General features: G+C 34.3%; 4 protein-coding genes across 5 annotated transcripts; 1 reads left to right on the top strand and 3 right to left on the bottom strand.

Moving 5' to 3' along the window:
- The first annotated feature begins 2,997 nt into the window (after window positions 1-2,997).
- LOC105136185 (uncharacterized) lies at window positions 2,998-3,779 on the top strand. The gene is made up of 2 exons (XM_011041425.1): window positions 2,998-3,055; window positions 3,466-3,779. The coding sequence occupies exons 1-2, from the start codon at window positions 2,998-3,000 to the stop codon at window positions 3,777-3,779; spliced, it is 372 nt and encodes a 123-aa protein (XP_011039727.1).
- Window positions 3,780-4,186: 407 nt separating this feature from the next.
- On the bottom strand, window positions 4,187-6,367 carry LOC105136123 (acidic leucine-rich nuclear phosphoprotein 32 family member B-like). The gene is made up of 3 exons (XM_011041329.1): window positions 6,081-6,367; window positions 4,899-4,957; window positions 4,187-4,814 (listed from the first exon to the last, which is right to left on the bottom strand). The coding sequence occupies exons 1-3, from the start codon at window positions 6,201-6,203 to the stop codon at window positions 4,454-4,456; spliced, it is 543 nt and encodes a 180-aa protein (XP_011039631.1). The 5' UTR covers window positions 6,204-6,367; the 3' UTR covers window positions 4,187-4,453.
- Window positions 6,368-9,173: 2,806 nt separating this feature from the next.
- On the bottom strand, window positions 9,174-11,533 carry LOC105136124 (nucleolin-like). The gene is made up of 4 exons (XM_011041330.1): window positions 11,217-11,533; window positions 9,849-9,907; window positions 9,677-9,773; window positions 9,174-9,639 (listed from the first exon to the last, which is right to left on the bottom strand). The coding sequence occupies exons 1-4, from the start codon at window positions 11,337-11,339 to the stop codon at window positions 9,385-9,387; spliced, it is 534 nt and encodes a 177-aa protein (XP_011039632.1). The 5' UTR covers window positions 11,340-11,533; the 3' UTR covers window positions 9,174-9,384.
- A 2,227-nt stretch (window positions 11,534-13,760) lies between these two features.
- Window positions 13,761-21,507, bottom strand: LOC105136122 (topless-related protein 1-like). 2 transcript variants are annotated; one of them, XM_011041328.1, is made up of 25 exons: window positions 21,360-21,507; window positions 20,762-20,863; window positions 20,493-20,672; window positions 20,257-20,370; window positions 20,023-20,181; window positions 19,624-19,801; window positions 19,388-19,532; window positions 19,143-19,216; window positions 18,898-19,054; window positions 18,728-18,801; window positions 18,530-18,599; window positions 18,373-18,446; window positions 18,202-18,294; window positions 18,029-18,124; window positions 17,788-17,915; window positions 17,471-17,705; window positions 17,206-17,376; window positions 16,992-17,135; window positions 16,451-16,561; window positions 16,146-16,325; window positions 15,864-15,992; window positions 15,677-15,772; window positions 15,226-15,414; window positions 14,496-14,662; window positions 13,761-14,128 (listed from the first exon to the last, which is right to left on the bottom strand). In XM_011041328.1, exons 2-25 carry the CDS (start codon window positions 20,842-20,844, stop codon window positions 13,912-13,914), a joined length of 3,264 nt encoding a protein of 1,087 aa, XP_011039630.1. In that variant the 5' UTR covers window positions 20,845-20,863; window positions 21,360-21,507; the 3' UTR covers window positions 13,761-13,911. The 2 variants fall into 2 exon arrangements, with proteins under 2 accessions (XP_011039630.1, XP_011039629.1); XM_011041327.1 differs by having other exon boundaries at window positions 18,692-18,801; window positions 21,360-21,506.
- Window positions 21,508-22,356: the final 849 nt, after the last annotated feature.

The following is a 22,356-nucleotide window of genomic DNA, read 5'->3' as shown; positions in this document are numbered from 1 at the left end:
TTCGAAAATGTTGCTGGATAAACATAAGAAGAGAATGCTACTCGATTTATGATTATTGAGGGAACTTGCTCGGAGGGTAATAGGCTTAAAAATTACCCCAGTCTGATTATTTTATTTTCGAGATAGATATTAATAGGGTAATTATCAACTCTAGGTGCTTCTTGAATTTTAAGAAAGTGATTTATAGATAAATATCTCGTACTATTTATTTATACAAGATGATTATGTTTCAATTAATAAGTGTAAATTATGAATAATGTGATTTTAAATTATTACTGTTTTTAGTTTTTCGACAAATTTATATTTTTAAAGGATAAAATTTAATATTAACAATCACCCTTCAACTCATTAACACTCTAAGCATCCTTAAAATCTAAATTTAATAGCCTTAAAAGCTACTCTTGCGAGTAAAAATCCATCCCCGTACTGTAATCTAGCACCAGTACCTCATAAGACCAAGTCATTAAGTATTTGTTGGATATTAATTAAGACCGAATCTAGCATTTTAGGAAGGGCAGTGTTTAAAAAACAAGTAAATCCATGGAAAATCTTTCCAAGTATACACTGAAAAAAAACATATTAATTGCTCCGTGATTATTTACAGGTTGGCCATGTCATTTATTGTCAGGGAGATTTTTGGCCAGTCTGGTAACCTTATTATATATCTTAAATATTGCGAGTTTTACATTAAAAAAATAATTTAATTTTCTTAAATATCTAAACAGTACATGCATATGATATCAAATGAGACAGATACGTTGAAACCTTCCAAGATTCATATCAAAACTTCTCCAATAAAGCATTTATCTCGTTTCCATATACATATATATATATATATATATAATCGGAATATAAATGGGCAATAATATTGAATGTATTTAGAAAGATAAGTGGATAAAATATATTGTGATTTGATGGATATCTATACCCGCATATATATATATATATATTTAGGATAAATCACAACACGTTATACAGTCAAAACCCAATAAGAAGAACATTGATTTCACTTGAAAATCTTCCCTAAAATTGAAATTCAAAATTCATATAAACATCCAGTGAAATCCACAAAGGAGACTCACTTATTATTCAATGGAACATAATCCTAACAAGTGAGTGCAGGACTGTATTTTGGTAAGATAAGTTTTATTGGCCCAATAGTTAGAGGAAGCAATGGAAGAGGAAACCAGAAGACTAGAAGGCCCAGCCGACAATAGATAAGGGAGAATTAACGGGTAAGTTCATCACTGATCCCTTGAGTTTTAGAAATTGGTCACAGCAAATCCTGCGCTTTTATTCTAGGCAAACTAGCCCTCGCACTTTCAATTTTTAGTGGTCAAGCCTGCAACACACGCCCATTATAGAAAGTAAGTTTCTGAAAAGTGAACATCTAGACATCCTAGAAAACTTTGCTCTTCGTGCTTCTTGTTGTTGAATTGCCACAGTTCAATTGCTGGCAACATTTTCAGCTGAAACGTGGACTTTAATGGTGTGTTTCCGTCGAGGTTGATCAACAGCGATGTAATTCCTTGCTGTAATGACTAGAACAGAATGCATTATATATGAGATTTTGTTTGCTAATCCAAGTTTTATGGATCTGCTTACCGATGCTATTGCACAATGAGCATAAGCGCATATTTTGTTCGTCCCAGAGAAAGTTGTCGACTGGACATTTCTTCCCATCAAACGGTGCCACAGAAGAGCACTGATGGATTGAAATAGCAACGTTAACAACAGCATTAACAGCAGATTCATTTAATTTACTTCTGAAGCTCAATAATTACCTGCAATAATCAGGATTCGGGAAAGATGCGACAGTGTTTAGTAGGCCATAATTTCCACTAATCAATGTCTGTCGATGACATTTTCTTGAATCATATGATGATGCCATACCTAGCTGGTCCCAGTACCTGTTGGTAAATGGAAAACCAGATCAATCAATGCCCATGATTTCAAGTTAAAACAAATAAAACACAGAAAATGCATAACTACCTTACCAGAAACTAAACACTAACGCATTTGTGACAAGATTATGTCACTGTTTGTAAGCAACCCTGGCCTCACCAACCCAAGCAACTGCTGAAGTCCCTGAACTCTTCAAAATTCCTCGAAGACTGCTGAATGGATGGGAACCTCCATCGAGGTGTGATGGATCCAATATCTTATCAATTAGGTGATCATCAACACCTACACAGAAGAAACAAGCAGAAAACATGCTTCTTAGTGTTGAGTTTTTGACGTCGTTACGCTATCGTTTTTATTTTCTTATCTAAGAATTTTATTTTATAAATTTTTTTTATTTATGGATGAAGATTTATCAGTTTTTTTCTTAATTATTTATGATGTGTGATCTTATATTGTTGTGATAAAGATTTTTCCAAAAAAAATCATGTTTACTAGCCAGGGGTTGCTAGGCAAGTAGATTTAAATGTAAACAGAGGTTGTAAAAAAGAGTTACTAATGAAATAATTAAACTAGACATAGATCTGATTTTAAAAAAAATTCTGATATAATATTTTTTAAATAAAATAATTGATCTGATTCGACTGATAATCTAACAATCCGGTCGTAATTGGGTCAGCCTTGGCGGGGGGGGGAACTATACACGCTTGTTGCAAGATCAACATTTACTTGTAACCATATTTGGACTGTTTATACCAAGAACAGAAACTGAAAATGAAGAAATGTAACAATCTGGTCGTAACTGGGTCAGCCTTGGCGGTGGTGACAACTATGCACGCTTGTTGCAAGATCAGCATTTACTTACTCATAACTGTATTTGGACTGTTTATACCAAGAACAGAAACTCAAAATGAAGAAATGTAACTGTGAAGAACGTGGCACTGCGTGAGGCAAAAAAAAGTCCAAGAAGGGTGCACACTTTCTTCACCACGTCCATGATAATTAGGACATGACTGGCACTTCCTGTGAAAGTTCTTGTTGAAGTATATAACCAGGCAAACACAAGCTTGGTAACTGGTATTCTATCACGCTGCAATGGCAGGCTTCCTCAATTTTCCGTGTGCAGTCTTCTTCCTCAGTCTCATTAGCCAAGGTAAATGTGCATGTTGCATTTTTAATACTTCAAATGATCAACCATGCACATTGGTCAACTTTAGTAAACTCGTCATGCATTTCTTTAATTTGCTCTTACCATGTTTTTTATCCTAAAAGATTACTGTAACATGTAGTGAAAACATGTAGGAGGCTTCCTCGATTTTCTTTTTACTTTTTAATATATGGACAATGCTTTGCTATTTGTAGCAGGGGTTTGAACTTCTAACCTTGATCCCAATTCATCAAGATTTTAAGAGGTTATGAGAACAATTTGCTTCCAAGAATCATGTGATGATATATAGTCATAGCTTCATATTTTTTAGGCTCGAGTTTTCCGAGATCTATCGAGGGAGAGGAGAATCCAGAGTTCATTATTTTAAAAATCTTGCCTAATTTTATTCATTGCAGGCCGTTGCCAGTGCCATCCTATTACCGACATCAAAATTTTCCAGTCTCAAACAGGAGTGCTAGTGCAAAACAAGCCGCAATGGAAAGTAACCATCGTAAATGATTGTGCATGCACTCAAGTCAATATCAAAGTGGCCTGTGATGGGTTCCAAACCGTTGAAGAAATTGACTCTTCCATCTTGGCAATAGGGGATGATGGATGCCAGATTAACCATGAGCAGCCTGTGTACGGGTATCAGACATTCAATTTCACCTACTCTTGGGATACTCAATATCCTTTCATGCCAATTTACTCTGAAATTGCATGTTCTTGAGGACTGGCTTTGAGAGCTTGGATGCCTTTTTCTTTGTTTCATTTGAAAGCCTGTGGTTTAGTAGCTGTATTTAGTACTGGCTCGAGGAATGTTATTTTAACATGTCTTTGAATATTGAAGCATCTAAGGCCTTGTCAAACCCTTTTGTTTTGAAAGATCCCATCATCAATTATTTGAACTTATTGATACTGGTATGTTTGGCTTCCTGCGATGGATTAAAATGTCCCCAGCAATTCGATGATAGAGACACTACAAAGGAGAATAATTGAAGAGTTCCACAAGATTCAATGAACAATGATTTCCATAAATTATATGGGCACTGCTAACAAGCTTAGCACCACTGCCAGGGTTAAATCTTTGGTAGCAAAAGTGGCAACGGTAGCACCACTGCCCAACGAATCCACATATAATTGTAGCCTGCAGGATCCAAGATTCTACTCTTTAACATAGGTGAACACGGTATAACACATGGAAATGTGCAACTGCGAATAAATACCACGGAATTCTTAACATCAGAAATACCAAGATGTGTCCACACAATTACCACAATCCTTTTTACCATGATGCAGATAAGACACCCCGAATCCTCCCAGGCTACACTCCCATTAACCTAAACTCCCAATCTAACAAGAAAGCATAAAACAAAATAAGAACAAATGGGATGATGATTTTAGTCATTTCCTCCTCTTAGCTGGTGGCTGGGGAATATCTTCCTCATCTTCCTCGTCGTCGTCATCAGCATCTTCATCTTCCTCATCATCTTCCTCATCTTCCTCATCGTCATCTTCCTCATCATCACCATCTTCCTCATCATCGTCATCGCTGCCACCATCCCCATTGGCCTCAGGCTCACCCTCTGGATCGTCACCATCCTTACCGTCTTTACCAGTCTCATCCTCATCATCACCTTCTTCGTCATCATCCTGATCATCTTGGCCATCCTCATCGCCATCCTCTTCATCATCCTCGGTATCACTGCCATCTTGATTGTCAGGATCAGGTTTCTTCTTTGTGTGAAGCTCAGTCAAAGGAAACCTGCAGGACAAGACTAGTTATCAATTCATCTAAAACAACAGAGCACATAAACACCATCAAGGACAAATAAATGAGATCACTAACCCTTGACTAGTGCCAGACTCTTCTGGGAAGACACTGGATCCAGTAGGCAAAGAAACTATCTGGTAAAACAAAGGACAAACTTCAGATCAATTAAGAGACCAGTTGGAAGAAACAAATTGCTCTCCAACAAGCACCAGGAACAAATGCAATGATTGAGCAACAGGTTGAATTTCATTTCAATGATAACTGACAAGCATGGAAGAGCAAAGCATTCTCAAAACATGTGTTAGTCTCCATTTACTTTAAATGAGCTTCAGACTCTAATACTGTTTATCATTCGTTTAATTTGACACTTGTATACATTCTATTCCAATACATATTATGCTTGCCAGTTTAACAAAGTTGTGGTTTAGTTTTTTAAGAAGAAAAAAGAAAAAGGTCCATGCCAAAACTTGTGCAAAGGGGATGTCCAGGCCTAGATAGAACAACACGATGGAACCAAGAGAAGAAAAAGGGAAACCGTTCAGTTATAAAGGTTACAATATTTGTAATTCAATTTCCTACCAGACCTCGCAAATCTTTCACCCACCAACGTTATCAGAAGAGAAATTATCATAACCGACTCTGAAAGTTGCTCTTTTTTCTCGACCCTCAGAGTTAAAATAAAAATCACTTCTCTTTTAAGCTCCTACCTACCTGACATTACTAGTTCATAACAGAGACACATTCAATAAACAAAAAGACTAGCTCACTATCAAACTTGCATCAACAAAACAAAGCAGCTTTAAAGAGAAAAAAGTAAACAAGCCTAATACACAGATGAAGAGCAAAAGAGGGACCGATTAGACAATTACCATGAAAGCAAAATAAACAAAGAACAAAAAGTCAGTCCAAACCCTAGTAAAAAATAGCACCTTAGAGGGTAGCATAACACAAACCCCACATCCAAAAAGAAGCTCCTTTAAACACAATAATCTAAACCTACATCATAACTACTCCAATTGTACTAAAGGAAAAAAAGGGTAATAACAAAATCCTAACTTTCTTCATTAAAAAAGTAGAAAAAAAACCCAGTACAGCACAGATCCACATATTTAATGTACAGTCTTTTTCTCAAAACTTACACACAAAGAAGCAAAAAAATAAAAAATAAAAAACACGTGAAAAACCAAAAAAGCTTCAAACTTTTGACAAATTGAAGCTGTAATAAACAAATCATGCAAAGTAGCAGAGACATTATACCATGAAAAGTGACAAAGCAAGCGCCTTCGAAGCAGCAATGGCTGTTTCAAGTACTACAGCTTCCATTAAAGAAGGGAGGAAGCTCTCCAAAACGACAGTGTTTGAGCGAAGAAGACCCTCCATTTTCTGCAAAAAAAAACACAAAAATATAGAGAGAAAAAGAAACCCAGGCGAGAGGGATTTCAATGAAATGAAAATTAGGGTTATGAATTGGGGTTTAAGTTAAGGTTTTGGAAGATTTATAATACTAACTGTGAAGAACATACATGGAAAGTGTGCTCAAGACGGATCGTTTGACCAAACTTGACCAGAAGTTCCTTTACTTTATAACTCCGGTCAAATTACACCCTATAAAAACAATGTTTTCAAATCAACCCTTGTGATTTCACTTGCAGGTTCCATTGGCCCCTGCTTCCATATCTATTGTTAGTTTGACTAAACACTTTAGCCGACCAAATAAATATCTCCTATAGTATTTTAAAGTTAGTTTTTGAAATAAAATAACCAAAAAAATTTTAAAAAAAATCCTTTCAATTTCTATGAATTAATATTAATTGTTTTGTCAAACTAAAAAAATATTTATAATATTTACTATTTTGGAAACACAAGAAGAAAGCAATGCAAAGAGTTGAATTCAACAGAGAGAGAAAATATATGAATGAAAAAGAAAAGATTACCAAAAGAATTCTACATAAAAATTTCGTATCAAATTCTATTTACACAGCTACAATCACAAACCACCATAGCCATTTTCCAGAAAAAACCACCGTCACTTGTCATCACAGACGGAGGTCGTTGGAGAGCGTATGGTATCTCAAAATTGGAAGCATAGGGGTCAATTTGATAAAATTATTTGTATGAGGGTTAAATTGACCAAACCAAAAAAGTAGAGGGACTTCCAGTGTTCTTTTAGCTGTAGTGAAAATGAAGGACAGTCCGAATCGTTGGTTTTGACCTGAGCATGTTTTTTACTGTAAATTGATAGGGCAATCAAGACTGTTCATTTTCTTGAGACTTTGCATGGTCGGGTTTTTTTTTTTTTTTTTTAAGTTTAAGAGAAAAGGAGAAAATATATATTTTTTTTTAATTTCGATTTTGGGGCTTTTAAGCTAAAATTGTTAGGCTAGTCACGCCCCCATATGAAACTCGTCATTCTGTGAGTCCATGCAGCCAAGATTATCATGCAATAATTTCTCATGTATTAGAATGGTATCGATTTTTTTTATAAAAAAATTGAATTATAAATCTAAGAGTAAATAATCATGATTTAGTAGTTATTCAATAATATGATTATGGTTATTTTTTAAATAATTTGTATTAAAATACATGTTAATATTTTTTATTTAAAAAAAAATATTTTTGATATTAGCTTTTCAAAATAATTTGAAAAACTAAAAATATATTAATTTAAAATAAATAAATAAATTTAATTTTTTTAAAAAAATACTTTTAAAATTCATAAACAAATAGAACTTTATTGCTGCGTAAATTTTCAAATATAACATCCAACAATTAGAGGTTTTTACTGAATTTTATTATTAATTAATTTGACAACTTTTATTAAAGAAATGTTTTTAAAATCATGGTGGGGTAGATTTTCACAGTCACTTTGATATTGTTATCATCGAATTTATATACACTTATCATGCATTGCCTCATTTTATAAATCCTTTTAAAATGTAAAACAAAAAAAAAGAGTAAATGTTTTTAAAATTGAAAAATGTTTTTAAATCATGATAAGATAGCTTCTCGTGATTAGTGTAGTGTTACAGCTTAATTTATGGACACCTGTCAGAAATTGTCACATTATTTAGTAATTACTCAAGTATTCTTGGCTTTACTTCCCATAATAAATTTAACTGTCAATAGTAATTACATAAAAGAAAACATGTATTATCATTTTATAAATTATTTATACACAGATATCTTATAGTTTTCAAAGTTTGATGTGCACCATATATTTTCATTTTATTGTTTGTTTTAGAATGTGATAAAAATTATTTTTTAAACTGTTATTTATTTATGAATATATTAAAATAATTTTTTTTATTTCTAATATTAGCACATCAAATAATAAAAAATAATAATTCAAAGCTAAAAATTTATTTAATTTTTTTCAATATATTTTTTAAAACAACACTTCAATCTTTAATCCAGCTTCTAGTAATTTTTTTTTGCTATTGATTTTATGTATAGTGTTACATACGTTAAAAAATATATCCACACAATAAACTTATATAATATATCACACAACTAATTATTAACAAAATACTAAGGAATCAAAAGATGTGATTAAATAATTGTATAATAGTGTTTCATGGTTTTTTTTAAAATATCAACGCTCAGAAAAAAAAATTATTTTCTTTATATTAAATTATATAATTGGTCTCATGAATTTTTTTTTCTCGATATAAACCTTCAATATTAGATTCGTTACAAATAATATTTATATTTTTTTCTATTTATTTTGTATAAATTTATTTGAATCTCATAATTTAGATTGTGAGTTTAATAAATTAATATGGACTGACTCGAGTTATTTTTTTGGCCACCTTTTTTAATTTATTTTTTTATTTTATCATTTAATATATAAAATATTTTAGCAATGCTTGAATATTTTTCATATTAATATTTTTTTTTTCCAACCCACAATATAACAATAGCCAATAATCTAGATGCTAGTTTGTGTGGGGACAGATTTAGCAATCAAATCTCCCTTTTAGTTTTGCTATTCAACAAGGGTAAAACTCATAAAGAGCTTCCCTTCAAAATGTTGAAACACAAAGTGCTTGTTACGGCAATGCCGGTTCCATTGTTCATCTAATCATGACTGGAAAGCTGTCCGGTTTAACCTAGGCCTGATTTATAAAATGTTTATGAAGACATTGCAGTGCAGAAAAATTGAAAAGTTCCACAAGACTCAATGAACAAATCGTTGCCATAACTGCCAAGCTAGCAATGTACCAGCACCACTGCCAGGGCTCAATCTTTGGCAGAAACAATGGCAATGGCAGCACCATTCACCATGAATCCACCGACAATTGTAGCTTGAAGGATCCCAAGATTCTATCTTGAACACAGGTGAACTCAGGATAACACAGGGAAATATGCAACTGTGAATAAATACTACAGAATTCTAAACATTAGAAATACCAAGATGCGTCCCACAAAAATACCACAATCTTTTTTACCATGATGCAGATAAGACACCCTGAATCCTCCCAGTCTACACTCCCTATTTAACCCAAACTCCCACCCTAACAAGAAGAGGTAAAACAAAATATGAAAAAAGATGATTTTAGCCTCATTTCCTCCTCTTAGCTGGTGGCTGGGGAATATCCTCTTCCTCCTCCTCCTCCTCATCTTCTTCCTCATCATTGTCATCGTCGTCATCTTCATCTTCTTCATCATCATCATCTTCATCGTCATCGTCATCACTGCCACCATCACCATTGGCTTCAGGCTCATCCTCTGGATCCCCACCATCCTCACTGTCTTTGCCAGGCTCATCCTCATCAGCACCTTCATCATCATCATCATCATCCTGATCTTCTTGGCCGTCATCATCATCATCCTCAGTATCATTGCCATCTTGCATCATCATCATCATCCCCTTCATCATCCTCAGTATCATTGCCATCTTGATTATCAGGATCAGGTTTCTTCTTTGGATGAAGTTCATTCAAAGGAAACCTGCAGGAAGAAATTAGTTATTAACTTGTCGAAAACAACAGCTTATAAAGACCATAAATAAATCAGATCACTAACCCTTGACTTGTGCCTGACTCTTCTGGCAAGACACTGGGTCCATTAGGCAAAGAACCCATCTGGTAAAAAGAAAAAAGGGACAAATTTCTGCTCAATTAAGAGACCAGTTGGAAGAAACAATTTGTTCTCCAACAAGTACCAAAAAAAAATCAATGGAACCCAAGAACTTTCTCATGCAGCACGTAATTCTTTAAGCAAATAAATCAGCCAACCTTGACTGAGAAACAGGTTGAATTCATTTCAATGAATAAGCATGAAAGAGCAAAACATCCTAAAAAAATGTGCGTGAATCACTCTGGCCATCAATCTCCATTTACCTTGAAAGAGTTTCCACTCTAATATTGTTTATCATTCGTTTAATTTGACACTTGTATTCTATTCCAATATATATTAAGCTTGCCAGCTGAACAAAGTTGTGGTTTAGTTTTTTTAAGGAGAAAAAAGAAAATCTCCATGACAAGACTTATTTAAAGGAATGCCCAGGCCAAGATAGAACACCACAATGGAAGCAGGGGAAGAAAAAGATAAAGGTTACAATATTTGTAATTTAATTTCCAATCAGAACTAGAAAATATTCACCCACCAACTTTATCAAATGAGAAATATCATACCACACTCTGAATAAATAATTGTTGCAGACCACAGTACATCTTCCTATTAATGTGCCTGCAACTCGACCTCTCTGATTTCTCGACCCTCAGAAAAAATAAAAATTACTTCTCTTTTAAGATCCTACCACCTCACATTACAAGTTTGTAACAGAGACATGCTCAATAAACAAAAAAAACTAGCTCAATATCCAACTTATATCCACAAAACAAAGCAGCCGAATACCATCATTTGCTAAGAGGGAGAAAAAAAAACAGAAAAGCCAAATACACAGAAGAAGAGCAAAAGAGGCACTAACTAGACAATTATCAAGAAAGCAAAATAAACAACGACAAAAATCAGTCCAAACCCTAGCATAAAACAGCACCTTCAAATAGCAGCATAACACACCCCACATCCAAAAAGAAGGTCCTTTAAACACAATAATCAAAACCCACATCACAACCACCATAACTTTACTGGAAAAAAATAAATTAAACAAGCAAGAAACACACACACAAAAAAAAAAAATCCTAACTTTCTTCATAAAAAAACAAAACACACAAAATAATCCTAACTTTCTTCATAAAAAAACAAAGTCAAGAGAAAAAAAACATGTAGAGCACAGATCCACATATTCAAAGTACAGACTTTGCTCAAAATTAACACATAAGAAGCAAAACAACATTATAAACATGTGAAAAACCAAAAAAAGCTTCAAACTTTTCACAAAATGATGCTGTAATAAACAAATTATGCAAAGTAACAGAGACACTATACCATGAAAAGTGACAAGGCAAGTGCCTTTGAAGCAGCAATGGCTGTTTCAAGTACTAAAGCTTCCATTAAAAAAGGGGAGAAGCCCTCACAAACGACAGTGTTTGAGCAGAGAAGACCCTCCATTTTCTGCAAAAAAACCACAAAAAATATAGAGACAAAAAGAAACCCAAATTAGAGAATTTGTGTTCTCTAGAGTGGAAGCTAGAGGGACATAAATGAGAGAATTAGGGTTTTGAATTGGGGTTTAAGTTGGGGTTTTAAGAGATTTATTATAGCTGTGAAGAATACATGGAAAGGGTATTAAGGATGGATTGTTTGACCGTCAGGTGATGTGGTAAGAAGGCTAAAAATCAACACAAGTCCCTTAACTTTATCAATTTGATCAAATTAAGCTCTACATAAATAAATTTGTCAAGTCAAATATTGTACTTTCAATTTGTAGGTTAAATGCCCCTTCTTATAAAACTATCATAAAACTAATGTTATGAAACCTCATCAGATCTATGAGTCAACTCAATAACATGCTTATTTATTCCTAACTTGTACTAGATTTCAAATTAAATTGGGTGTAATTTGACATATCATGTTATAGTTAACTTAGTTAAAAATCAGTTTGATTTTTAAAAATAATATTATTTTTTAATTTAAAAAAATCTTAAAATAATGTTGTTTTGTATCAATCCAAACTAACACTCTCAACTTGTAATTAGAATTTTGAATCGAATCAAATTTAATAACTTTGTTTACAAAACACTAAATAAATAAATAAATGTCTTCCATGATATTTAAAAGCTAATTATTAGAGTAAAAAGATACAGATATAGAAAATAGTTAAATAATTTTAAATAACATTGCCTTTTAATTTTTAAGAATTCATATTTATTACCTTGTCAAACTGAACAAAAACATATTTAGTAATATTTAATGTTATGGAAAAACATTAATTAAATCGACCGATCCAAAGAAATTGAAAAAAAAAGAGTTTAAAAAACAGAAAAACACCAAGAATCATATATAGAACTCTTATATAAAATCCAATTTACATAGCTAGGATTAGAAACCACCACCGCCATTTTCTAAAAAAAACAACACTAATATTCTAAAATTGGACGCATAAGGGCTGATTCACCACCATTTTCTAAAAAAAACAACAGTAATGTTCTAAAATTGGACGCATAAGGGCTGATTTGAACAAATTATTTGTAAAAGGGTTAGTTTGATAAAATTCACAAAGTAAAGGAAGTGAGAATGAAGGACAATCAGACTCGTTTGTTTTGACCTCTGTCTGGTGCTGGATCTAGGACAATATTTTCTGGTCAAAACTTTTTTGAAGTTTGAAGGAAAAGGGGAACAAAAATTGTCTTTTATATATTTGATTTTGGGTCCTTGTGTGTTTACCAAACTCGTATCGAGAATTAATTCGATGTCTTATGAATCGGGTTTAATTTTAAATAAGTAAATAAGTAGATGAATCGATTTGGTTTAATTTAATTAACCATGATTTTATTAATTGAATCGGATTAATTTCAATAATTATTAATTTTTATCTAAAATATGATTTTTGTGTATTTTTAATATTTTTATTTAATCAATGTTATAATGAATCGCGTTGACTCACCAACCCAGAAGTTAACTTCTACCAAGTCTTCGGTGGAGTCTATGTTCTTGGAGCTAGAATTGGAATGGTTTCACATAGAGGCCAATACTAAAATGGCTACTGGATCGTCAATTCTATACCTGTAGACTCTCTTTTAAAGGATAAAAGTAAAATCAAGGTTATTTTGGAGACATAATTTCATATAGATAACATAAGCTTAAAAAATTACTTCATTGATAGATTTATCGAGTATAACTACTTAAATATATAACAAAAATAATATAATCAGAAGTACTTAATTAAAAAATTAAAAAAATATATCATCATGGACAAATAGAATAAAAAAATATAAGTTTTAAAATAGAAAGAATAAAAAAGCACAAATACTTCAAATATCATTATCTTTTTAAAAAAAAAAAAATCATGTTAGGATAGATTTTAATAATTAATGTTATATTAACATGTACACCCATCACAAATTACCACGTCATATAGTGAGAAATCACGAGCATCCCTGCCATTATTCAATCAAAAAATAGTTTCTGTTCAAGGTAAAATTCTGACTCCAAAATTAATTAATCCAAAGTCAACTCCTGAGAAATCATAGAGCCATTCTTTTAGTCAATAATTGAAAACCAAAAAGCTCTAAATAACAAGTTTAATAAAATTACTCGTATGCAGTCTTCCAAGTTTGATTTACACCACTAATGCATCCACTAGTTTCTGTGGAACTGGGCTTAGCAAGAATTTTTTTTTCTTTCCTTTGTTTTGTATCCTCAACAAGGGTAATGCCCTTAAAGAACTGCTAACTTAAGCTAGCTTTGCAATGCCGGTTCAATTGTTTGTCTAACCCCAGCCAGAAAGCAATTTGGTAAGCTAGACGAGAAAGGAGTCCGGTTTAACCAAAGGCAGTTAAGATAGATCATAGCTGACTATAAAAGGCTTGGTAAGCTTAGAAAGAACTGCTATCACTCATTCATTCTATAAGAAACGGATGCATGAAAGAAAGCTTGCTATTAAAGGCTTACCAAGTTTCCTACATATTACATATAAGTTCCTTCAACTGATTTATACGAGTTATCGGAGATGTTGATGTGTTCACTCCATGTTCTGGGGTTGATCTAAAGCGACAACTGAAGGTGCGGTAGTGGAAGGCATGCTACCTGATGCCCCATTTTCAGCAGGTGGGGGAACGCCCCATTTGCAGTCAGACTCAAGAGGCTCGAAAACTTGAACACTGCCATCTGTTAGGCCTATGGCAAACTGATTAGGTTCTTGGGGATGTGCAGCAATTGCTAGAGGATATACAGTAGAACTGCAGAAAATGAATGAGAGAGGTATATTAGATCACGCAACTAGGACATGCAAGAAGAGAATCTGCTCATATCCACTAATATCCAAACGCCACAAGCTGCATGTTGATATAAATGGTTGTGAAGTGTTGAACACAGTCCAGGAGGTTGTAAGTTGACTATGGAAAAATTCCAGCTATAGTTGCCATGCTAAACAAGAAGCAGTGGAAGCATAATTTATTGTGGAAGGAGATCATGAAATAAGATCAACAGAAAAATGATTCAGGTTAATTATGCAAGCTGTTAAAAAGACTCTCGAGTGAAGATTTTTGAGTGAAGATTTAACTATTTTTCACAAACACTTTGGTAAAGAAACAAGATCACTAGTACCTGACATCTGATGGAAGATAGGAATTGGGATTAATCTGGCATCTCACTTGAAGATTTGATGCACTAAATACACGCAGAGTTCCATCCAGGAAGCTAGCATAAACTAACTGGCTATCACACGAGAATGTTGCATGTGAGATTGGTGCTGAAAACTCTCCAATGGTCCACTGAAAATTTAACAAATAAGGTCAAAGTTTGAAAAGAAATACAGAGAATGATTCGAGTGTTTGATATTATAATACAAGGTGTTTTTCACTTGAAAATGCATTAAATAATTTTTTCAGATTGTTTTTTTCATTTTTGACATAAGCATATCAAAATCATTGGAAATCACTAAAAGAAGCATCAATTCGATGCATTTTCAAGCCAATCGCACTTTTGAAATGCAGTTTCAAAAGCAAAAGCAAAAACAAACTGTGTAGGGGAGAAGGGAACTGCTGAACCATGACTGTTCCCTTTGAAAACTACTAACTGTCATCACCATCATGTTGCCTATCAACCACAGGATATTACAGGTGGTCCTTTCAGTCCCTAAAAAAATTGAGATATAGCAAATCCACCACTTATGTTTGTGGTGGAACTTCAAGGCACCCTAAACAAACATTTTTTTTCTTTTTTTTTTTGAACAATTACACTTGTATTTAAGCTGCTAGGACCTTATCTAGAACAATACTAAATGGGTAACACAACTCTGGAGCACTCTAACATAATACAGTCGAGATTAAAATACCTGTTTTAAGCATTCAAGTTTTGTTGTTTCATAAATGACAAGCTGAGTGTCATGTGCAACAAGCAAATGGACTTGATCTTGGTGAAACTGAACTTGGGTGTCTGACATTGCTGCAGGTGTCCTTCCAGCTGGAACCTGCAAGACACAATTTTTCTTCCTTTCCCACCTATCAATGCTCCACACGATAACCTGGAAAATGGTTAATGTATTCTGTAAGATACATATTGCAGATAGCACATTGAGGTGATTCGACACCACTATATTTTCTCAATTAGGATGTTGTCACCCTGTCTTGCAGCTGGGAAAAGATGAAAATATATCCCTTTCCAGCAAGCAAAAGCCCAGCAAAAACAGGTAATACAGATTCTAAGGAAGTTAACATGCCAGGAAACAATTACAAGAGCACGTAGAATTGTTAGTGTAGTCATGGTATAAGAGATGAAATACCAACCTGAGAATCTGCGCCAGAGGAAACAAGTGTATTCAGCACACTAGAGAAGGCAAGACCAGTGATTCTCTTAGAGTGACCCTTAAGCTTGCTCTTGACCTACAGCAAGAAAGAAAATGATCAAATCCTAGTTTCTTTTTTCCCATTGGAATTCACAGGAACTTACTATCAACTAACATCTTATTGTTACCTCATCCACACGAACATTATATATGTGTACTGTGGAATCGTCCATTCCCACTGCAACAATATTGTTATCTTGAGGATGGAAAGCAAGATACGTCGCTGCAGGTGGCGGAGGCATGAATGCTGTCATAGTCTGCAGTTGCCAATAAATTTTGTAAATAGCAGCCCAAAGGAGGTAGCTTTTCAAAACAGCACCAAAAAAAATTCAAGGCCCTTTTTTCTTGTGCAAAAGAATAATTAGAAAAAAGGGTAAAAAGTGGAATTACTATCTCATTGCAAAAAATACCTTGAATGTCATTGTGTTGAACAAGGAAATTTTCCCCCCGGAGGCAGACATGATATAGGAATCATTCTTCGACAGAGCAAAACATGGCACAGCCTCTTCTGGTCTAGCATCCACGAGATCATTGGTCATTAATATGCCAGATGCTGGTTGCACCAGTTGAGGGGTAGCCTTGGTTGTTGCCTGGACGATGAAACAAATATGTTGCTAAGGAACTGAATTCAAATTTTTAAAAGATGAATAAATTTATTGTGTATTGGGAACCGACTTTCATCTTAGACAGTAAAAGGAATACGGGAATCTTATACCTTCCCGCTTGAATTAAGGTCATTTCGAGGCCACTTCCAAAGTAGATGGATTGCATTTAATGCAAGTGCCAAGATGGCAGTGCCTGAATTTGTGTAGACCAACCTCGCAATCTGCAGTTGATAGAAGAAAACCCAATAAGAACCTTTTTTTCTCTGAAAGTTTAATGGCAATGAACCGTTTTTATATGTTTTAGAAAAAAGTTTAAAACTATGAATTCAAAACTTCCTGCTAGACATGCACACATGCATAACACAATTGTACATATTCTCCTGTGCTCCATCACTAAATGACAGCAAAATCGGGAAGTTATCAAAAAAGATAGAATGCAGGCACAAAACTTATATGATGTAGAGATATGTTAACAAAGACGGTATCTAATATGACTCTGGGTGCATTGTTCTTGTTTGATACAGCCTACTGAATTTTAAAAAGTTTCTCATATCCAATTTGAAGACTTAGAATTTCTCCTGTGCTCAAGGCCAAGCTACATGTAAACACAAATTGGGTCAAAAGAATACAAGCCAAGTGGCACAGTCATACCTTATCTGTTTTAACACGAGCTGAGAGTCTCAGCGAATGAAGCTTGGAAGGATCATTAATCTCAGTGAGCTTCCATATCTTTGGTGGGTGTGCTTCTTCAGGCACCCTTGGTTTTACGCCTTCTGAGTTTCTAGTGTCACCATTCTAGCAATTGCACCCGTTGATTTAGTTTGTGAGTCCAGCCAAGAAATGAAAGTGAGAGAAAATTACTGACCTTTATCAGTGCCTCAGATGCAATTCCAAGTCTCGAGGCAACCAGAGAATGGCCTTCAAAGGTGCGCATCAAATAGAGACCATCAACTGTTGCCAAGATTTTGATTCTATTATCATTTGCAGAAACAGCCAATAGGTTGCCCCTTTTATTGAATCGAATACGTGGACTTGTCTTCAGTCAAAGAAATAAGAATACAAAACCCAGTTAAGCCATAGTATGTTTGCACAAAGACATGCAGTTGACTGTGGTTTAAGCATGAACTTACTGGTAGGCCTCCCTCCGCATCAATGGTTGCCAAAAGAGAAGGGTTATCCATATCCCAGAATTTGATTGAGTAGTCATCACCAACAGCCAAGAACCTATTCTTGGTAGTATCGAATTGAACAACACCCAAAGAACGCTTTTGAAATCCTTGGTAGGTTCTCTTGATAGTACCTTCATTTTCATTCCATTCCACCATGTGTGACTCCCCATCTTGACTGGTCCCGCATGAAAAAAGCCTAAATGTGTTGTGGAGAGAATGAATTTTCAGTTGTCCTTAAAATGTAAGTTTTAAGTGGGATTCCAGTTGTAATAACCTACCTTTTCCCATCAGCACTGTATGCCATTGTAGAGCATGATCGACCAGGAGCATCATAATCAACCCTAGATCCCATCACGCCATGCAACCATGCCTTTATTTTCCCATCCAGTGATGTTGAAAAGACAAACTGGGGCATAAACAATTGAAAAAATTAGCAAACTGAGTGAAAAGCCAGTGGAAGCAAAATAAAATAAAATGACATATATCAGCAGAAAACGAGTGTCCAATTGGACTTCTTACATGAACAGTTTCCCTGGAATGGGGACAGACCGAATGAACAGGAGCTTCATGACCTTCAAAGGTATATAATTTGGCACCAGTGGCCACTTCCCACACCTAAAATTTAAAAATATTAGTATATACAGTAAGAGCTCTAAGTAACAATGTCATTAACAGTCTCATAACAAGCTAACCTTGATGGTCTTGTCATCACCACAAGTGATAACAGATTGCTTGTTGGGGCTGCAAAATGCTAGATCATTTACACTTCCAACATGAGCATCGATCTGGTAAACACAGATAAATTATTTCTCCAAAAACAATATAACGAAGTCGTAAATAAGGTAAACACAAACATAACCTACCTCTATATGATGCCGAATATCATGTCCACCATAATAAGTGTATAACTGCACCATGTGCTTAGAATATGCAACCCCTGTTTAGTTGAAGGATAACAGACTTTAATCATGAAAAATCAAGTCATAAGAAACTGTTTGATCCTACATTTTTTAATCTTACCAAATAAAGAACCATCAGGACTCCACAATACACGTTTAACTGAGACAGATGGGTCTTTGATTATGGATGCCTGAATTTGACCAAGATCAATATGGAATTAAGACACTCTGATGACAGAATTACAATCTTGCCAAATGATAAATTAGTTAGAAAGGAGCATACCTTCAATACCATTGAACTTGCTCCAATATCCCATACCTGAAAACTTTTAGAGGCCAACTTCTCCCTAGAACTAACGTCCCACAAACTAATGTCTCCAACAGCAGTCCCAACTGAAAAGACACCATATAAATGGAAGTAACATGCAGTTATTGGGGGGGAAAAAATAAAGTTACCATAAACTATAGAGTCGGAAAACCTGAACTAACCCAGAAGTAGAGTCTGTCGAATGGGATGGAAGTCCATGCTTGTGGGAGCTGAGCCTTGATTTAATGTACATGCCACATTCCTGGGCAACTCTTCGGTTATGTTAAAGGCCAGGCCATGATGATTTTGACCAGAATTATTTCCTGTCAGCATTACCTGCTGGAAAAATTCCACACAAATTATGTAGTTTTGACAGGAAACCGGCTATTGAAACTGTGTTTGTGCAGTAAGAGTTCAAACAACTTACCCTGTCCAAAGCCCCAGAAAATCTTGGCCTTGACACATCTGAATCGCCAGGACCTTTTGGCATTGCAGCTATACCTGACAATTTAATGATGTTAATGACAAAATCTTAAAACCATTCCACCCCCAGCCCCCTCAAAAAAAAAAAAAAAAAACCAGACACACACACCCCAAGCATGTACCTGAATGAATTAAAGAGGAAACAATACCCACTCAGGAATTCTAAAAAACAAATGTGCACATTATCACCTGGATTTGGGCTGATGAAATTTAGTCCAACTCCAGTAACTACTGGATGAGTTACAGTTGTGGGATTGGATATCCATGGTGTTAAGGGTGTTTGAACGGGTGCTGGTGCCGGAGCTGGAGCTGGTGCTGGTGCTGGTTGGAATGACTAGTAGATAAAAAATAATCAAGCAATGTAAGAAAATTCTGGTCAAAGACAGCAAGACATGATTGAAAACAAAAGCAATCTAGTCATGTACCCCATTTGCAACTATTGGGAGAAAACCTTCAGACTTTGGTGCAGAAGCTATGAGGTGATTGTTTGCTGCTAGTTGGGGATACGCATGATTAGCATTTCTACAACTGTGATCGTAAAAGAGGGTTCTTATATCAGGGTTTTGCCCTGGATTACCACAAAGCGAATGCTGCCAATTCAAGCTGTCATATTGCACACCAAAGATCAGTTTATTCTCAATGGAAAACACAGGTGCTAGAAATTACAAAGAATAAGATTGCAGCAACTGTATTCATTGAACAGAAGAATAAAAACTAAGGAAGTGACATCTTAAAAGCCACATAACAAAAGAAAAGAATAGGGACAGAGCAACCATTAAAGACAGGATAAAATCTCTCTATCATTTTATTAAAATCGTACTGACCTTTGGTTGATAAGCATTCGTAATCTTGAATTTTTTATGTTAGGATACTGCAACTTGTCACGGAAAAGGGGATTTGACTCAATAAGCTTCTTGAGCTCAATCAACATTATTGCTCTTGCTGACTTTGCATCTCTATAATTGGAGAGCTGGTCATTTTCCCTGCATAGTCGTCCAATTACAACTCAGTCAACTAAAATTGAAAAATCTTAATGCATCTTGTTCAAGCATACATACCTAAAATTATCCAATGTGAGCAGCTGGGTAATTTCTTTAAACAAGTCTTCATTAAAAGAGGCAAAAACTTTCAGATCCTTCATAAGGATATCTACAGCCTTGGTCCGATCAAGCCTATCAATTCAAAATATTTAAGAGCAGCAAACACAATAAAAATGCGAACCACGAGACAGACTCAATAACAAACTGCCTGAAGCAGATCATGAAAACTAAACACAAAAGATTCACAATCTTACTTATCCAACGCCTCAAGGTACTTTTGCTTGCGAATTTCAAAAAATATCTTCATCGAATATCGATTATCATCCACTTTGGTAAACCCAGATAGATACTTCTCAACCTCATCCCAGTTGCCACCCAGCACAAGCTCCTCAAAGTACTTTGCATTGAAGAACAACCCCGATTCTTGCTCGAGCCTAATTAAAAATAAAACAAATCCAATTAATGTTAAACAAAAAAATTCATAAACTTTACCAAAAACTAGGTATTGATAAGAATTTTTTACTTGTGAACAGTTTCTTTAAACTTTTCTTCATCAAGAAACTGCAAGATCAAAAAGATGAGGTCTCTACTAAGCGAAGACGTCATTACAGCAGCCAGTTCTTATCTACGCAACCACCAAAAACCAATCAATATAAAAAAACAACATATATTACACAATCAAATTGAATTATACGATTAAAATGACAAAAAGAAAGAAGAAACAGAGAGAGAAGCAAGAAAATGGCCTCATTTTCAGCCCAAAAAGAAGTTCTCAACATTTACAACCAAACAAATAGAATTTATCAGAATTTAATTGAAACAAGGGCTTACATGGAATACAAAGTTAAGAAAAAAACCAAAAGAATTTGAAGTTACCGAGCACAACAACCTCAGTAACATGAAAGAGCAACACAGAATTGCAAGTTTTTCAAGTAAAAATGAACTCTGAAAATTGGAGAAAATTAGGGTTTTTACATGTTTGAAACAGTAAAGTAGCTTTAACCCAGTAAAATTAAAGATGCCCTAAAGTAGACTAAAGAGTTTAAGCCAAAGAAAAAAAGACGAAACAAAAGGGAATCATTTACTATACTACTAAAGGTAAAAACACAGCATAAGCTCACCTTTGAAACAGTCTTAAGAACAGGGAACTAAAGGAAACAGAGCAGTTTAGCCCTCTAAATCAAACTCCCCCGCTATCTCTCCCCCTCTCTCTATCTCTCTCTATCTCTGGGCTCTGTTTCCTAGAAGATGCTGCTTCATTGGTTTTTGAGGTGACTAAAGCGAAGAGAAATATATATGCTACTGGCGGTATTCTCGAGGTATAAGTGAAGTAGCTTATCAGAAATTGTGAATGATAAGTTCCTGGGCTTATATAAGTGACAAAAGTGGGCACCACCCGAGAAACCTCAGCCGACAAATGTCTTCACTTTGTCAAAAGAAGACAGTGACGGCTGAGGTGGGTGGGTATCTGTCTTTACCAGCTTTTTTAAGCAAGTGAATTACACTCTCTCGAGGGAATTGTTTTTTTCTTTTCTTTTTTTTTATCATTTGCCCAATCCAGAGACTGTTTATTTTTGTTAATTGTGCTTAATGACGTTGATAATTTTAAATTTAGTCTGATCTTTCAAGGGCATATTTGAGATTATAACAGTAATGATAGTTTAGAATATTTTTTATTTAGTAATATGTTAAAATATTTTTAAAAAAATTATTTTTAATATTAATATATTAAAACGATCTGAAAATATAAATAAAATTTTATTTTAAGCAAAAAAAATCAAAACTTTTAGGAACATGTTGCAAAATTATTTTAAAAAGAATTTAAAAAAATTAAATTAATATTTTTTGTTTGTTTAGTTATTTTGATGTGCTGGTGTAAAAAATAAATTTTAAAATATAAAAAATATTATTATTTTAATATATTTTAAAATAAGAATTATTTTAACAAATAACAGCAACTACAATTACAAATAAGCTCTTAACTACAAGCTAAAATATATTATATTATATATTTTTCAGTTAGAAAAATAAAAGCAAAAGCTTCAACAAACAGAGTTATAATGAGAGGGGTGGAGGATATTTATGGTTGGTGGATTGAAGTTATATTTTTTTCTATTA

This window comes from Populus euphratica, unplaced genomic scaffold, assembly GCF_000495115.2.
Source record: "Populus euphratica unplaced genomic scaffold, PopEup_1.0 scaffold51.1, whole genome shotgun sequence".
Lineage (NCBI taxonomy): Eukaryota > Viridiplantae > Streptophyta > Magnoliopsida > Malpighiales > Salicaceae > Populus > Populus euphratica.
This window is presented reverse-complemented; position numbering and strand designations above follow the sequence as displayed.